At 56.5% G+C, this 17433-nt stretch overlaps 2 protein-coding genes across 2 annotated transcripts in view; both read left to right on the forward strand.

The window, feature by feature from the left end:
* The window catches only part of ITIH1 (inter-alpha-trypsin inhibitor heavy chain 1), a 13412-nt gene extending 12629 nt beyond the window's left edge, over window positions 1–783 (forward strand). Inside the window, exons 21-22 of the mRNA XM_027121089.1 lie at window positions 249–360; window positions 516–783. Of these exons, the coding sequence (XP_026976890.1) occupies window positions 249–360; window positions 516–645 (242 nt within the window). The 3' untranslated portion in view covers window positions 646–783. The remainder of the gene's footprint in view (window positions 1–248; window positions 361–515) is intronic.
* Window positions 522–17384, forward strand: ITIH3 (inter-alpha-trypsin inhibitor heavy chain 3). Its single transcript, XM_027121088.1, has 22 exons — window positions 522–3932; window positions 4580–4600; window positions 5583–5749; window positions 5835–5939; window positions 6204–6366; window positions 6920–7033; window positions 8066–8191; window positions 8494–8610; window positions 8835–9003; window positions 9597–9722; window positions 9997–10178; window positions 11418–11603; window positions 11768–11907; window positions 12583–12737; window positions 13358–13375; window positions 14486–14509; window positions 14740–14772; window positions 14927–15040; window positions 15533–15737; window positions 16441–16610; window positions 16802–16913; window positions 17233–17384. The coding sequence occupies exons 1-22, from the start codon at window positions 3840–3842 to the stop codon at window positions 17360–17362; spliced, it is 2670 nt and encodes an 889-aa protein (XP_026976889.1). The 5' UTR covers window positions 522–3839; the 3' UTR covers window positions 17363–17384.
* The last annotated feature ends 49 nt before the right edge of the window (window positions 17385–17433 follow it).

Raw genomic sequence — 17433 nt, forward strand, 5'->3', positions numbered from 1 at the left:
CCCTCTCTCCCCAGCCAGATTCCTTTGGAATTGGTCCAAAAAGACAGGAGGTACAACCAACAGGCAATATATCTGCTTCTCTATAGCAAGCGAACTAAAGGTGGCTTTTGATGCCAACATTTATAGAAACAGTCAAGCCCTTGAAAAACAATTGTTTAGGCAACTCTCTAAGCCTCCAGTGAGCACCTACTGAGTACAAGGCAGCAAGGCCCCCGATGGTAACTGCTGTCTCCCATATGCCTTTCCAGGACAATTCTTCCACCCCTTTGATTATAAAGTGTTCGACCTCCACCCAGGCTCTGACCCCACAAAGACAGACGCCACAATGGTGGTGAAGAAACGCCGGCTGACGGTCACCAGGTGGGTGGGCTGCTCTCCCAGCATCTCTGCCCTTGGCCTTCCCCATCGTTGCGCCAGGCCTTCCTCCAGGTGTCACAGGGTTGAGGTGGGCTTCCTGGGGCGGTGCAGCCCTGCCAGCTCCAAAAGGTGACCCCAGCTGGCTTGTGTCTCCTCAGGGGCTTGCAAAAAGACTACAGCAAAGACCCCCGGCATGGGGCTGAGGTGACCTGCTGGTTCATCCACAACAACGGGGATGGGCTGATCGACGGTGTTCACACTGACTATATCGTCCCCGACATCTTCTGAGCCCCCAGCCAGCACACCAATCCTCCCTTGGGACCATGGCAGAGGAGGAGCCTGACCCGCTGCCCAGGCCACACCTCCCTGTCCAAGCTGGTCTCCTATGTCGAAGCACTCATGACTTCCATTAAAGAGAGGCTATGTCCAGCCCAGGCTGGCTGCTTTGCGGGAGGGGGGTGTGGCAGGGAGGCAACCCAAGATGTTGCTTCTCAGAAGGGCTCAGGAGTCACAGCAGACCAGGAGGCTGGGCGGGAGCCGGCACCAACTCTGCCCCCACCCCACCCTGTTCTCTGCAGCTGCCTGGCCCCGTGCCCTCTGAGTGTCCTGGGTGTCCCGTGCACACAGCCTCCCCTACAGGTCCAGAGACCAAAGGACACTCTGGCAGCACGTATAGGAACAACCCGTAACAGCTGCAGCTGCCCCAGTGCTTCCTGTAGCCAGGAACTGTTCTAAGTGCCTTTGTTGAATTAATTAAATGTATACTCTCAACAGCCCTGGGGGATACTTTTATCACGACTACTTTCAGCTGAGGTTAGGTAATTTGTCCAAAATCACTCCTCTTTTAAGTGGCGGAGCTGGGATTTGAACCCATGCTATCTGGAGTCAGCATCTATGTGCTTAACCACCCCATGTAAATATTCCCATCAGGCTGGGTGGCTGATGGCCAAAGCCTGCTGGGATTTGGTTCTGGATATCCCAAAGTATCACTTAACACGAACATGTGAAAGAAATACATGAAATATATATGGACTTGGGGTCCTGAAGAAGTCCTGCCAGGAGCTGAGGGTCACCTATTGGGGTCAGGGCCTCGGGAGGCAGTTCCCAGGCCTCCATCCTCCACTGGATTTCCCAGCTGGGGGTTTGGAACCTCTGAGAGCAGGCATATTTCCCCAAGGCAGAGACGGCCACTGCCCAGAAGCTGTGATTTCAGGGGCCAGGAATAGCAGTCCACTGACTCCTCACACTGATGCCTGATACCCCTTCAGAATGCCTTCCCTGGGCCTTGTCTAGGGGCCCAGTTAAGATGTGACGTTACAGGGTGTGTGGAGATGAACTTGTGCTTTGGGGCGCCACTGGCCCTTTTGGCGAAGGTTGATGGGCCTCCACCCACTCCTTTCCAAAGGGTTTCTGCTTTTTCTGGCTTCTGTCCAGTTCCCATTCCAGATGAGGCCCATGGGGGCTCAGATCAACAACACAAATGCTGAGGTCCAGAGCTGCTCCAAGCCCAGGGACACAGAGCCCTGAGGGGCAGCTAGTGGAATCTCAGAGCCCAGCCCACCGTCTGACGTATCCTGGGCTTCTCAAGGGAGAGCCACGGGCTGCCAGCTGGCTGGTCACCCTCAGCAAAGTCTGCCCAACTGGGGCCTCCTTTTCCCATCCTCTAGAGTGGAAATGGGGTGGACCTGAAGATTTCCTAGATTCCTTTAATTCGAAATTCTGTATGATGACTCTGGGTCCCTCCAAGTCCCCAGCTGTCCCTCAGGGGCCTCTTGAGCAACCTCAGAATTTCGTACTTTGAGTTGTCCCTCCCACAAAACTCCAAGTATTGGGGGATGAGGCGGTAGCCTGGAGGAGAGGGGCTGGGGAAAGCTCCTCAGGCGGCTGCAGGGCCGTGAGGAGGAGCCACTGGGCAATGCTGGCAGGACAATAGTTCTGCCACCCCTGCCACAGTCCCAAGAGCCCAGTAGTCAGCAACCATAGATGCTGAAGATGACCTCATGAACTAGACGTCCTGGGAGCTAGACTGCAGGGCCCTTCTCTCTGCTCCCAGGTGTCAGCCCTGAACTCGGTGCCCGCCAGCAGTGTGGGTCAGGGTTCGGGAGGCCTGAGGAGAGCAGGGACCCCCAGCCGGGCCTCAGCAGCTCCCTTTGTTGATCCACTATTGTTCTGCCGACTTTGCAGCTCTCTGTCGTTACTTCTGTGGCTCCTGTGACTTCCAGTCACTAGTCCACTCCTTCCTCGTGGCTTCTGCTGCCTCAGAGCTTCTGCTTTCTGTCTTCTCACTCTGTTTCTCTGCCCTCAGCAGTCAACTCTCTCTGTACATCTCACAGTCAAGTACACTCTTGGCTTTCAGTCAAGACCATGGTACAATCCATAAATTAGCTGTCCTGTGCTCAGGCATCCTCATCAACACTGTTCACTAGTGTCCGAGTAGGAGGGTCACTGGGTCACTTTGCTCAGAAGAACATGGGTATGGCCGGCACATGGTAGCCACTCTGGAAGGTCTAGGGGCTGGCAGGGCCCTGGGATGGCCCAGAAGGACCCAGCCCCCACTAGGAGGGGATAAGACCCTGCCTCTGAGGCTCCCATTGTCCTGGATAGCAGAACTCCAGGCTCACTGGAGACTTTCAGGAGAACGACTCTCCAAGAGGCCGAGGGCAGCTGAGTTCCTGGCCAGACTGGGAACACAGGGATGAATGTGACACATGGCCTGGCCCTCCAGGTGCTCAGAGTCTAGAGAGAGTGATCAGATCCAAACCTGAGAACCTCAACCAAAGGTAACGACAGAATGTAGGCCCTTTGGGAGCTTGGAGCCTGCAGCAGGGCTGTCTGTGGTCAGCTAGGGGACAAAAGAGGAAGACTTCTGAAGGAGGGACACAGGCTGGCAGAGATAAGAGATGTGATGTGCAGAGAAGGGGGAGGTACGCCAGTGGGAAGAGAGTTAAGTTCAGAAAGCAAGTTGGAGCTGGACCACAGGACTTGGGAATTGTCCTTTTCAAGGGGTCGCGGGAGACAGAGAGAGTAATGAGCAAGGGGTCAGCCATGGAGATCTGAGCCTTAGACGGATGGGTCTGGTTTGGTGCCCTGGCTGCCTCAAGAAGAGGGGGGTGACTGTGATCCAGGAGGCCAGACCAGAGGCCACGTCTGCGGTGCGGCGACAATGCTGAGATGCCGTTTGTGACTCCCATTGCCCCCTCCCAGGGGGTCTCGGGGCCCATTTGCCAACACAGAGCTTCTGCTTTCTCCGGGGGCCTCCTTGTCCCACAGCCCCCGGGAGTGAAGTCCTAACACTGCTGACGATACCCACCGGGCCTCCTTGGTACAGGCAGATCCAGGCCCATTACTCCACCCGTGTCCAGCTTCCCGGGGGATCCTCCCGCCTCCCGCTCCTCCCGCCCACACTGCAGGTCGATGACCCCACTTGGGAAACACTAGGCTTGCTCATATAAGGAGCCCAGGTGCCGCCAGTGTGCTCAGCGATGGCGTCTGCTCGGTGGCCCTGCCTCATCTTGGCTCTGCTCTCCGGTGTGGCGGTCTCTGGCTTCCCTAGAAGATTATGCCGGCTACTCGGGGTAAATCTGCCCCCTCTTCACCATCTGGCAGGCAGAGGGGCCAGGCCGGCAGTCCTGTGTGTAGGGTGTGGAGGAGGCAGAGGTTGGGCGGTGAGCTGCAGGGAACAGAGCTGGTATGCGGGGAACTGGGCTCCAGACCTGCTCCCTAATCCTGGGCAAGGCTCTTAAATCTCCTGGGCCTCTGTTTCCCTACCCGTCAGGTGGGTGATGCTGCACGATCAGCTCACCTCACTGAGGGGCTGTGAAGGTCCACGTCTGAGACAAGGGTAGAGGCCTCTAGGAATGGCCGAGCTGAGCCGTGTGGGGTACAGTGGTGGTGGGGTCTGGATGAGGCCTCAGGGGCCTGGGGCCCAGGGAAGGGCAGAGTGAGTCAGGGTATATGGGGCAGGGGAAGAGCTCTGGCTTTGGTCCTCCTTGCCCTGATCCCCCCGGTGAACTGGAGATCTTCCCTCCCTGCACCTCAGTTTCCCCATCTGTTCAGAGCCCTTCCTACTCCGACATGTGGCTCTGGGTGGGTCCATGTCCAGAGGCCCCTCAAGGTGTGTGTGGGGGGGTCACTGCTGAACCTTGGCCTCAGCCCAGAGCCTATTGCCAAGCCACTGTAGCCTTGGACTTGGCCTGACCCCTGTGTTTGTCTGTTTTTGCAGAAACGGAGCCTCCCGGAAGGGGTGAGAACTTTCACCAGGGATGGGGCAGGGCAGGGCAGGACGGAGCTAGTTGCCCAACAGCGGAAGGAGTGGGCCACAATGGCAGGTCCCTCCAGCTGGCAAACAGCCTATGGCCCCCTGCCCTCGCAGACCCCCGCCGTGATTCCAGAGCCCTGGGAAAGAGCACCACGGAACCATGGCCCTCGGACCCGCTGATAGAGCAGAGGACCGCCCTTCCACGAGTCCATCTTCCCACAAACACTTACCGAGCACTAGTCAGGCCCCATGCACAGGGCAGGAGACACACAGTGAATGGCCCCGTCACACCTTCACGAAGCATCTTTATATCCATGTTTAACCCAGACGTCTCCGTAGAGTGTCCCTTGGTCCATCACCCCGTTGGAAAGAGGGTTTTGGGGGGCACGAAGGCCCTCCCCATGCACTGCCCTCAGATAGGAAACAAGGGCCTATTTGGGAGACAGAAGCAGGCAATTACCAAAGGACACAGGGGGCGGGCTGGGGTGTGTGTGTGGACACGCTCTTTCCAAGCTGAGGTGTGGAAGATGAGCAGGAAGAGCTAGGACCTGGCATGGCTGGAGCACGGGATGAGCAGAGGCAGCACCTGCCTGGAGGCCCCCAGAGCCAGGGGGAAGACTGTCCTGAGGGCGGTGGTGAGAACGGGAGCGCTTCAAGTGGCAGAAGGACAGGGTCAGATTTGGGTTTTTATACCATCTCACTGGCTACAGCTGCATGTAAACAGATGATAGAGCTAAGGATGCAGAGTGACCATCAGAACAGTGGTGGCCAATTAAAGGTGGCAACCAAGGATGCTGCCCAGGCTTCTGACATGGGTGACTGGGAGACTGGAGGGGCCACTTACCAGGCAGGAGCTTTGGGGCCCACAAAGGGGAGCTTGAAGGGGAGAGGCCAGGAGGAAGTCCTGGTTTCCGGGTGCCTCAGGCTGGCTGGTCACCATCTGCTGAACACTGTTCCTCTCCCGCAGGTGGTCGATGGCATCGAAGTCTACGGCACCAAGGTCCACTGCAAAGTGACCTCCCGCTTCGCTCACAATGTCGTCACCACCAGGGCCGTCAACCACGCAGACACTGCCAAGGAGGTTTCTTTCAATGTGGAGCTGCCCAAGACAGCCTTCATCACCAACTTCACCTTGTGGGTGTCATCACGACTGCTGGCTCTGGGCTGGGAGTGGAGTCTGGCTCAGCATGAGTCCCCCAGCAGCTCTCTATCCCTGCAGGACCATTGATGGTGTTACCTACCCTGGGAATGTCAAAGAGAAGGAAGTTGCCAAGAAGCAGTATGAAAAGGCCGTGTCCCAGGGCAAGACAGCTGGCTTGGTCAAGTAAGTGTGGGCCCCCAGGCCTTGGGGAGAACTCAGGGCTGTAAGGGCCCTCAGAGACACAAACAACAGAACAGCAGCTATTATTATCATTATTTGGCAAAATGCGCCGTAATTCTTACAATGTTATCTCATTTTGAATTTGAGGCAACCGAGGCTCAGAGTGGGTAGGGGTCTCCCCCAAGGGTAAGGGACTTGAACCCAAAGCCCAGGAAGGATGGGCTGGTGCTGTCTTTGGGGCAGTCATTGTCTTGCACCCCCATCCAGGGCCTCTGGGAGGAAGCTGGAGAAATTCACCGTCTCAGTCAATGTGGCTGCAGGCAGCAAGGTCACCTTTGAGCTAACCTACGAGGAGCTGCTGAAGAGGCACAAGGGCAAGTACGAGATGTACCTCAAGGTCCAGCCCAAGCAACTGGTCAAGCACTTTGAGGTAATCAGCTGCTCTCCTGCAGCCCCTGCTGAAACTGCTGGGGGCAGGGTGCTGGGAAGGGTCCCTGGGCAGACCTCACAGCAGGGTCAAGAACACAGAAACCCAGCCCCCACCACTTGGTTGAGGAGGCGTGGGGGAATTACAGTGGCGCTGGCTACAGCACCTGGGCCAAGGGGAGGAGGCTGGGCGGCACCTGGCAGATCCAGGTTGGGTGCTGGGCCCTTGGGGGCAACATCACAAAGTGTCTCTGTAATGCTTCTAACTGCTTACATGGGCATTTTACCTACATCAGAGTGGAAAGTCAAAGGAAATGTTTTAGTGGTAGAATCTGGGGCACCATATGGCAGGTAGTAGAAGAGTTCTGGGGTCAGAGTACCCACTTAAAAGCCCTTGTGGTCATTTTCTTGGTGGGAGACAGCAGGCTTGGCTGTCACAGAGTTGTCCTAGATGCTGCTCCTTGTACATCACTGACCCATCTCCTTGCCCTTGTTGTCCTGGAGGCTGGGCTCTGCACTGTCACTGAGTGACATCTCCTTACCTTTCGCCATTTCAGATCACAGCAGACATCTTCGAGCCCCAGGGCATCAGTACGCTGGATGCTGAAGCCTCATTCATCACCAATGACCTCTTGAGCAGCGCTCTCACCAAGTCCTTCTCAGGGAAAAAGGTGGTGTAGATGCCCCTCGGGCCTGGGGGGCAGGTGCAGGAACACTGACCCTAGCAGGGCGAGTCTGAACCCGGGGATTGACTGATGCAAGGGAGAGAGACAGAGACAGAGAGAGAGAGAGAGAGAGAGAGAGAGAGAGTGCATGTGTGTGTGTGTGGCGGGGGGCTAAGTCTGCAACATCCCCTTTCTCCTAGGCCCCCTGGGTCAGGAGTGAGGATGCTGGAGGCAGGGGGCTGCTTGCTGATGATGACCTGCCGGAGGAACTGGGGTCTCAACTGCACTGGGGGACAGGGAAGCCATTTATATAGCCTGGTCCCATTCTACTTTGGGAAGCAGGCAGGGCAGGTTACTGGTCCCTGTTTTACAGATAAGGAGACCGAGGCCAGAGGGAGTTTTTTAGATCTGATTCCACATGAGGGGTGAAAGAAAAAAGGGAACTTTATTCTTGGTACTGGTGGTTGGCTCTGGTCCCCAAGGTCCCCAGCAATTCCAGGGGCCTTGCTGATCATGGGCAGTGGATGAATAAATGTTTATATGGACAGCAAACCTCAGTCAGGACTCCCAGGGTGAGGCCCAAGGAGCATACGCTCAGAGGGCTGCTGGCCTCTGCAGGCGGTGCCCTCACCCAGGGCCCCCTCCCCATTCCCTACTCTGCTCCCTTCCCCCTCCTCTTGGCAACAACACACACAATACCACCCAACATGAAATTCCTTTTCATGGTACAGAATTCCCCTCCCAAAGTGGCTTCTTAGTGCAGGCAGAGCTGAGGGACTTGTGGGCCCAGTGAGCAGGAAGAGTGAAAGGCTGGCTCAGATAAGGCCCCTGGCCTGCAAGGAGCTCCAGATCTCCGAAGGGAAGAGAGGTGCTCAGAAAGGCTGAGCACGCCAGAGGGTGGCAGGACTGCCCAGGCACCTACCTACAGGCTCCTCGCCATGAGGACTGCACCGTGCTCCCCAGCGCAGCCCCGGGCTGAGGTCTGCAGAGGGCAGGCCCTGGCCAAGCTGAGCAAGGCTGGCCATCACCCTCCCTCAGGGCCACGTGTCCTTCAAGCCCAGCTTGGATCAACAACGTTCATGCCCAACGTGTACGGACTCCCTCCTCAAAGGAGATTTTATCATCACCTATGACGTGAACAGGGAGTCTCCAGCCAATGTGCAGGTAGGTGCCCGCCGACTGGCTCTGCCAGGCTGGTAGATTCCCCACCATGGTGGAGTGAGGGCTGATGCGGGGAGGGGCTGCAGCTTCATCTAGTGAGACACCCTTGATCCTCAGCCCAAGGATGAGTTTCCTGCAAGGTGTGGGGACGATAGGTAGTCCAGAGCCTTCGTGTGGCACCCCTGGAGGGGTGGAAAGGACATCTTTATTTTGGGCTGGTTAACGGCTGCGTCCTATTTGCAAGGGCAGCCAACGTGAGGTTGCTGAAGGGATACTGGCCTCCTCTCTCTCTCTCCCCTTTCCAGATCGTCAATGGCTACTTCGTGCACTTCTTTGCACCTCAAGGCCTTCCGGTGGTGCCCAAGAACGTGGTCTTCGTGATTGACGTCAGTGGCTCCATGCACGGTCGGAAAATGGAGCAGGTACTCTCCTTGGGGCAAAGGGGGTGGGGGTGGGACGTGTGGGAGGGAGAGAGAGATTTTTAAAAAGTGGACGAAGCCAATATTTCCAGTGAAAGATGGGAAAGGGGGACAGGATTCTAAAAAGGCACAAATCAGCTGCCCCTTTTTTTGCAGATGGCATGGGCCTCACCGCCAGCCCAGGCTGGGAAGACATCTTCTTGTCTGCTTGTCTTTCTCCTTCCCAGACAAAGGATGCCCTCCTCAAAATTCTGGAGGATGTGAAAGAGGATGACTACCTGAATTTCATCCTGTTCAGTGGAGGTGTGACCACTTGGAAAGACACTTTAGTTCAAGCCACTCCTGAGAACATCCAGGAGGCCAGGAAATTTGTGATGAATATTCGTGACCAAGGAAGTAAGAACAGAGGGGAGGGAGCCACATCCTGCCACTCCTGTCTGCCTGAGCAGCCTATCTCCCTCCTGCCTTGGGGCAGAGTCTCTGCTGGTCCAGGCCCGGCAGACCCTGGCTGGGGGTAGAGGTGGGGGTGGGGAGTCCTGAGGCTAGATACTGGGGTGTCTTCTTTGTGGTCTAGGGAAAGCCATTCTTTCTGTTTCTAACCTGTGATCCTGGTGCCCCACTAGCCCCAGCAAGATACCCTTATCCATGGCAGTTTTGTATGAAAGATGACAAGTGATGTCTATACTGTTCCCCACTCCTCCCTGTGAGAGGGGCTGGGAGTCCATTTGACTGTTCTCCAAATGCTCTTACAATCACTGTGTGCATCTATCCTTCCGGCAGCCCTGAGAGGCTGGTCTTTTTACTCATTTGAAAGACTAAGTCATTCATTCATCACTCACTGAGTCATTCAGTCGATATTTACTGAGTACCACCACATATGGGCAGGCAGGGTCCCTGGGCACGTGAGCAGGGCCTGCTGTCTCGACCTCCTCCACCCTGACACCCTGAGGACACGCTCCCACAGTGCCGTCTGTCTGTCTGTGTGCCAGTGACCAACATCAACGACGCGCTGCTGAAGGGCATCAGTATGCTGAACAAGGCCCGGGAGGAGTACAGAGTCCTGGAGAGGAGCACCTCCATCGTCATCATGTTGACCGACGGGGACGCCAATGTGGGTGAGGCAGCGGGTGTAACTCTGGCTGCCGCTCCTGGCTCTGTAGCTGGCGTGCTGCAAGACCTTGGGCAGCTCTCTCCAGGGTCCCCCATGGTCTGTGAGCCCCTCAAGGGCAGGGCCCTGCCTCCCTGCCAGGCCTTCCCACGTCTGCCTCTACAAGGGCTGGTGGCCATGACTCCGCCAACTGCACGTGTAGGAGTCAGATCTGTCCAGACAGCTTCTCCTGACAGCCGCCGGGGCTGTGGCTGGAGCGTGAACACCTCCTTCTCCTGTAGGTGAAAGCAGACCTGAAAAAATCCAAGAGAATGTGCGGAATGCCATTGGTGGCAAGTTCCCCTTATATAACCTGGGCTTTGGCAACAATCTGAATTATAACTTCCTGGAGCGTATGGCCCTGGAGAACCACGGGCTTGCCCGCCGCATTTATGAGGATTCCGATGCCAACGTGCAGTTGCAGGTATGTCTTGTCTTGCACACCTCTGGGAATAAGGAGCTCACTACTTCCTCAGGAAACTGTTCCACTGTGTGACAATTTCGGTTATTAGAAAGAACTTCCTCTTGGGTTGAAATCTACCTCTGGTTATCTCTTACCCATCCATACTGGTTCTGATTTTGTCTGTGGGCTACACAGAACAGACCTGCTTCCTCTGTAGGATTGCCAGATCAAATACAAGACATCCAGTTAAATATGAATTTCTCATAAACAGCAAATAATTTTTTAGCAAGCATGCTCCAGATATTGCATAGGACACTGTATTAGTTTACTAGTGCTGCCTTAACAAATTACCATAAACTGGGTGCCTTCCACAACAGAAATTTATCGTCTCACAGTTCTGGAGGCTAGAACTCCAAAATCAAGGTGTCGGCAGGGCTGGCTCCTTCTGAGAGCTGCGAGGGAAGGATCTGTTCCAGGCCTCTCTCCTTGGCCTGTAGATGGCCATTTTCTCCCTGTATCTTCACATCATCTTCTCTGTGTGCATGTCTGTCTCTGGGTCCAAATTTCCCCCTTTCATAGGGACACCAGTCGGATTGGATTGGAGTCCATCCTGAACACTTCATTTTAACTTGATTACCTCTGTAAAGGCCCTTTCCCCAAATAAGGTCATGCCCTGAGGTACTGGGGGTAAGGATTTTAACCTATGTATTTTGAGGGTACACAATTCATCCCATGACAGCTGTATTTATACTAAAAAGTCACTTGTCATTTACCTGATATTCAAGTTTAACTCATGTCCTGTATTTTCATTTGCTAAATCTGGTACCCTCCCCCTCCTCCCTGGCACAGGTGACTGCTTCTCCACCTCTGCAGTGGACACCCCCGGCCTTCCTCCTGTCAGTCTCCGGGTCTCCATGCTCTCACCCCACATCGCCTTCTTTAGTCGGCTTCCACCCTTCCTTCTTACTTTCGTTCCAACAAACATTTCTTGAGTCCTTTCTATGTGCCAAGAACTCTGTCCTTTCCTTTTCTATTCCTCCCAGTCTCTACCTGGGGGGAGGGGGGAACACGGTGAGGAAGGGCACCCCCAAACTGAAGGGCACAGTCAGGGCCACATGGAAGTAGAGATCAGGAGCCAGGACTGGCCCAGCCCAGGAGACTCAACAACCCGCGGAGGCGCCAGTGGGAGCCTGCCCACCCTGTCCTCTCTCTGCCCACCCTGGTGGCCTGAGATGAGCAGGTCCCCTATCTGGACTCCAGGGCTTCTATGAGGAGGTGGCCAACCCGCTGCTGACAGATGTGGAGATGGAGTACCCTGAGAACGCCATCCTGGACCTCACCCAGAACAGTTACCAGCACTTCTACGACGGCTCTGAGATTGTGGTGGCTGGGCGCCTGGCAGATGAGGACATGAACAGCTTTAAGGCGGATGTGAAGGGCCACGGGGTAAGCTGGGCCGGGGCCCGGCTGTGCGCTGGGGATGGGGGATCCGCACGGATAGGGCTCCAGCCTCCTGGCTGACGGCCCAGCAGTAGCAGCTCCTGAACAAGGCCCACCTGGCTCCTGGCTCCAGGCCTCCAGCCTCTCACCTTCTCCCACCCCTGCCCCAGGCCATCAACGACCTGACATTCACTGAGGAGCTGGACATGAAGGAGATGGAGAAGGCCCTGAAGGAGCGGGACTACATTTTTGGGAACTACATTGAGCGGCTCTGGGCCTACCTCACTATCGAGCAGCTGCTGGAGAAATGGTGACCCTGGCCCACCTCTCACACGGCCGGGCCCCGCACTCAGCCCCCGGCACTGCCCCAGCACCTACCTGTGAAGCCCCCTGTGCTGGCTATGCTCCGGGGGGAGCCCACGAGGAGGAAACTTACACCCCAGGAAGTGCACCTCCACGCCCACTCCAGCTGCCCTGCCCTCTTCTTGGCCAGGCCCCATGGCCCGTTTTCCCTGGAGTAGAGCCGGGTCCATCATCTGGGGCTCAAGCAGCAGGCTGGGAGCACCTCGAGGGCAGGGGTGGGCCTTAGCATCCTGTTCCAAGCACCCAGCATGGGCCCACAGAGATGTTGATGCTGAACACAACCAAAGGCTGGGACCCCAGCCCTCAGCCACAGGGAGCAGAGCTCGGGCCCATGCAAGAGGGCCGTGTCAGCCTTCTGTTAAGTGGGCTCGGCCAGGAAAGCCGCTGGCGCTCAGCATGTGAACACTATCATGACTGATGGTTGCAGTGGCCATCTCGAGCCCCTTGTATTTTTCAGGTGGGGAAACTGAGGTCCAGAGAGGAATCAGGGCATGTCCGTCTGTCCCAGGGAGCTGGTGAACCAATTTTTTCTGAGTGCTAGTGGGCTCTATCCTGGGGGACCCCACTGGGAGGGGTGGAGGAGGGTCCTGGGCTGACCCTCCCACCCCGCCCCTCCCCACAGCAAGAATGCCCATGGCGAGGAGAAGGAGAACCTCACAGCCCAGGCCTTGGACCTGTCCCTCAAGTACCACTTCGTGACTCCACTGACCTCCATGGTGGTGACCAAGCCTGAGGACAACGAGAACAAGACAGCCATTGCCGACAAGCCTGGGGAAGGTGGGCACGGAGGGTAGGGGCCGGAACTCAGAGGCCTTCTTCCAGGCCCCTGGCCTTAGGTGCCCTGAAGAGAAGAGGGCCAGGCTGAGACCAGACCTTCTGAGAAGCGCAGGTCCTGGGGGCATCGAAGGAAAACTGGCCAAGGGATGGGGAGGGTGTTGTAGAGGGAGCGAAGCCATTAGTGTGAATAGGAGCCTCGAAGTTTCTAAAAGGGCACAGTGCCCAGGGTCATTTCCAGGAAAGGGACTTAGGCTGCAGCATGGAAGGGTTCAGTTAGACAAGAAGAAGCACTTCTGACCTAAAAGTTAGGCCTGGAGCAGGTGCCTGGGGACTGTGAGAGGAAGTGGCCCTGAGAGCTGGAGGCTGGGACCAGGCCTGCTCAACCAGACCCCAAGAGGGGGGTCCTGAGTGTCCCTGCAACTGGCACAGGCCATGGGGGTTGGGGCTGGGAGGTAAAGAGCCGGTCTGGGCCAGGCCTCTGCCTCCAGGAGCTCTTGGTTCCTGCAGGGGCCACACGAGGTCTGGGGCTGGCTGGCCGGCCAGGCAGTAAGTCGGTCACACTGGCCCTGACACCAGGAGTCTGTGGCCTCTAATGCATTTCTCCTCTTCCTCCCTCCCAGGGCCTGTGGATGCAGAAGGTGAGCTTTAGTCACAGCTGGGTGGGTGTCCCGGGAGGACGACAAGAGAGGACCAAGGAGGCCTTTTCAATCATGCTGGGGATGTACTGCCTGGGAAGGGGCCCTCAGGACACCTGGGCTCAGCTCCCAGCTCTGCTGTGAACTCACCAGGCGCCTGGGGCTGGGCTCTGTTCCACTCTGAGCCTAAGGGTTCTGGTCAGTTGACTGACGGTAGCTTCCCCTGCCCAAGGAAGGACAATCAGTATGAAAGTATTCTGTGACCTACAAAAATTAGCAACTCAATTAGCACTCGACTAATCCCACAGCAATCCATTCAGGGAGTCCTCTCATGGTTCCATTTTACAGTGAGGAAACTGAGGCACAGAGAGGTTAAATCTATTTGCTCAATGACTCAGTCAACAGGAGGCCAAGCCGGGACTTTGGCCCAGGCAGCCTGGTTCCAGCGCCTGCGCTGGAATTCACAGCACTTTGCGTTTCTCTCATTGTAAAATTTGACCATCACCCGCCCCACAAGCCCACCACCACCAGTCAGGGCCTCCCCAGCCCCTATCGGCCTGCCTTGTCTCTATCCATACAGGCTGTCCTAACCAAGCAGTATATTTGGAATGGCTCATGGCTTTGCCCTCTGAACAGCCCTGTGAAATGTAGTCACTGTGCGTGTGCGTGTGCGTGTGTGTGTGTGTGTGTGCGTGTGTGTGTGTGTGTGTGTGTGTGTGTATGTGTGCCCGCCTGCGTCTGGGTGGGTGTTTTACTACCAAAGACAACAATCACCTGTGAGCCTCATCCCACCCTGGGGGTGGGAGTTCAGGGGTGGGGGACGGCATTGCTCCTGACACAGAAACTGACTGACGGCTTGCATTTTAGCTGCGTGGAAGCGCTGAGCCCCGGTATTAACACTACACCCATATTACCCACCAGCCCTAGAAAGGAGTTTCCTAGGCATGTCCCATTTCTAAAGCCTAAACTTAGGGGGTCATATTCCCACCCTCTATCTGTCAGGGTTGGGGCCCCACTGGGGACCAGCAGCTCTGAGACAGGTAGAAGGCATGGGGTTGGGCGGAGGGAACCCCTAGACCTTGCTCACGCCTGCCCTTTGGCTTCTTTTTTCAGTGATCCCCTCCATGGCTTACCTGAGTGAGTATGTGCCCGCTGCCACAGAGCGTGGCCCTGTGCCGTCCCCCTCCGGAGTCTTTCCTGAATCAGCTCTCTGGGACAGGCAGTATGGCTAGGGGGTCCTGAGGAGACGAGGGTTTAAGAGCATTAGGGAGCAGGAGGGGAGAGGCATGAACCGAACTCTGGGTGGGGGTCCTGGACCCTCCCCGCCTGCTTGTTTAGCTCAGCCCTCTCTCCCTTTGCGTCCACAGCCAACTACCAGCCTCCCCAGACACCCTACTACGGTGAGTTCCCCAGCTCCTGGGGCGTGGCCCAGGGCCCAGGGCCAAGTGCCTCCTACCTGTCTAGGAGTCCATCCCACGGGGACTAGGAGGCAAGGGGAGGGCCCCGGAACAGTGAGAGACCCTGGAAGCCAGCCCTTTCTCTATGTGCACTCAGTGGATGGGGACCCCCACTTCATCATCCAAGTTCCAGAGAAGGATGATGCCATCTGCTTCAACATTGACGAAGACCCAGGCACAGTGCTGCGCCTCATTCAGGACCCTGTCACAGGTGGGGACTGCGGGCTGGGGCCAGGGTCTCTTCCTGGGAGGGCCTGGAGTCCCTAGGATAGGCACATGGACTGGCTCCTCACTCTGCCTATAAGTCACCCATCTTATACGTAGATTACATCCTGTAGGGATTACAGATTCCACCCAGAGCCACAGGCTCCCCTAGTGCCCCCGGGGCCAGTGGTGTTGGGGAGATGGTTAGAATTAAGTGCAGCCTGGGCATGCAGGCAGGACCCGGCCTGTGTGTAGGGAATCATTGTTGTCTGAACAACACTGGCCCAGGCAAGGGGCAGATCCACAGTGTGGGCCCTCAGCCAGTAGTGTGACCCCCATGTGTCTAAGAACAGACAGGGTTGGCTCTGAAGTCCTGGTCTCTCAATGGGGCCCCCACTGGGCTACCCCTCAGTAGGCTGGCTGAAGGGGAAGGTGTGTCCCTAAAGACCAGCCTGGACTCAGGTCTTGCTGGTCTCTTGCTACCCCGCCCCTCTGGCAGGCCTCACAGTTAACGGGCAGATCATTGGTGAGAAGAGAAGCAGCCTGGACTCCCAGACCAGAAAGACTTACTTTGGCAAGCTGGGCATTGCCAATGCTCAGATGGACTTCCAGATTGAGGTGACACCGGAGAGGATCACCCTGTGGCATGGGGCTGCACAGAGCACGTTCAGCTGGCTGGACACGGTCACGGTCACACAGGATGGGTAAAGCCCCACTACTGGGTCTCTGAGAGGCGCTATAGTGCAAGGGTCTAAGGAGGGATTTGAACAAATCGCAGGACAGAAGATCCACAGGGCTCACAGGAAAGACCAGTGGCCTCAGAGTTCAGCCCCTGCCTAGGGGAGGGTGACCATGGTGGCCCCCCACCAACCCCTGGGGCCCCCATCAGAGGCAGTATTGGTAGCTAGACAGTTCGCAGGACTGACCTTGAGGGAAGCGCTGTGTGGACGAAAGCATTAGGTGGACCTGGCAAGCAAGCTGAGAGTGACCAAGATCCCTACATGCATCGTGTCTGGCTGAACTCGCTTGTTCTCAAACTCCTCAGCCTCTCGTGTGTCTTCAGATCACCCCAAGCTGGGTGGGCAGGGCAGCGGTGTTAGTTCCACAGAGGCTCAGAGAGGGGCAGAACCTGCCCAATGTCGCACAGGAAGCCAGTGGTGGAGCTGGGGCTCGATCCCGGGCCTCCAGACGCCCAGGACAGCCCCTTCTCCTGCTTACAGAGGAGCAGGGACCCACTCAGTGGAGTGCACAGTCAACATGCATAAGCGTCTTCTCTCCAGCACCCCTGACATAGTTTCTGGAGTCTGTGCGCTCTCAGGTGTCATGTCTCCTGCTGAGATACCCTTGATTCAGATGCCTGGTGTCATGACCACTGGGCCTCACTGCTGACCTCCTCTTCTCTCCTAGACTGTCTGTGACGATCGACAAGAAGAACATGGTGGTCTCCTTTGGAGATGGGGTTACTTTTGTGGTTGTCTTGCATCAGGTGTGGAAGAAACAGCCCATCCACCATGACTTCCTGGGCTTCTATGTGGTGGACAGTCATCGGATGTCAGCACAGACACATGGGCTGCTGGGTACGAAATGTTCAAGCCTCCGGTTGTTCAGGCCACATGGTGGAGGGAAAAAGCCATGCAAAGGGCCAGCCTAACCACCCTGGACCCAGGGCTCAACACCTCATCCAGCCTTTGCGTCTACCTTGGAAGACCAGTGGCCATGTCACATATGGTGGTGGCAGGGCTGACAGTGTGAATGTTTTTATTCCCAGGACAATTCTTCCACCCCTTTGACTTTAAAGTGTCTGACGTCCACCCAGGCTCTGACCCCACAAAGCCAGATGCCACAATGGTGGTGAAGAACCATCGGCTGACAGTTACCCGGTGAGGAGACTCTACTGACGTCCTCACCCTGCCCTGTCACAAGACAGGAGGAAGGAGCTCTCTCTGCCCACGCACATCAGCCCATCTGGCTCTTGCCGTCTGTGGGGCATCCTTGTTTCCCTCTGGGGTCTTGGCCCCCTTTAACTGGGAAAAGGCCAAATCTGACCCCCTAGAAGGAGTAACCACAAGGCCTCATTCTTGACCAGAGTTTGGACTCCTAGAATTGGCAACTTCACACGCCTTTTCAACCTTAGGTCCTTGGGTGCAGCAGCCATCTTGCCTACCCCGTGTATCACAGCATCTCTCTCCTTTCTCCCAGGGGCTCCCAGAAGGACTACAGGAAGGACGTCAGCGTTGGCACAAAAGTTGCCTGCTGGTTCGTCCACAACAATGGGCAAGGGCTGATTGACGGCGTCCACAGCGACTACATTGTCCCCAGCCTGTTCTGAGTGGACATGCCAGCTCCTACTGAGGCGGCTGGCAGGGCTTGCATGGCATCTGGAACAGAGGCACAGAGTGG

This window comes from Aethalodelphis obliquidens, unplaced genomic scaffold (genome assembly GCF_003676395.1).
Source record: "Aethalodelphis obliquidens isolate GAN/ISIS:26980383/991018 unplaced genomic scaffold, ASM367639v1 scaffold22, whole genome shotgun sequence".
NCBI classification, from domain to species: domain Eukaryota; kingdom Metazoa; phylum Chordata; class Mammalia; order Artiodactyla; family Delphinidae; genus Aethalodelphis; species Aethalodelphis obliquidens.

Bases quoted from the DNA above. Each gene is read 5' to 3' on its own strand.
- ITIH3 (XM_027121088.1), top strand. From the start codon at position 3,840: ATGGCGTCTGCTCGGTGGCCCTGCCTCATCTTGGCTCTGCTCTCCGGT. The intron at 3,933-4,579 runs GTAAATCTGCCC...CTGTTTTTGCAG, and splicing joins GATTATGCCGGCTACTCGGG to AAACGGAGCCTCCCGGAAGG. The intron at 11,604-11,767 runs GTAAGCTGGGCC...CCCCTGCCCCAG, and splicing joins CGGATGTGAAGGGCCACGGG to GCCATCAACGACCTGACATT.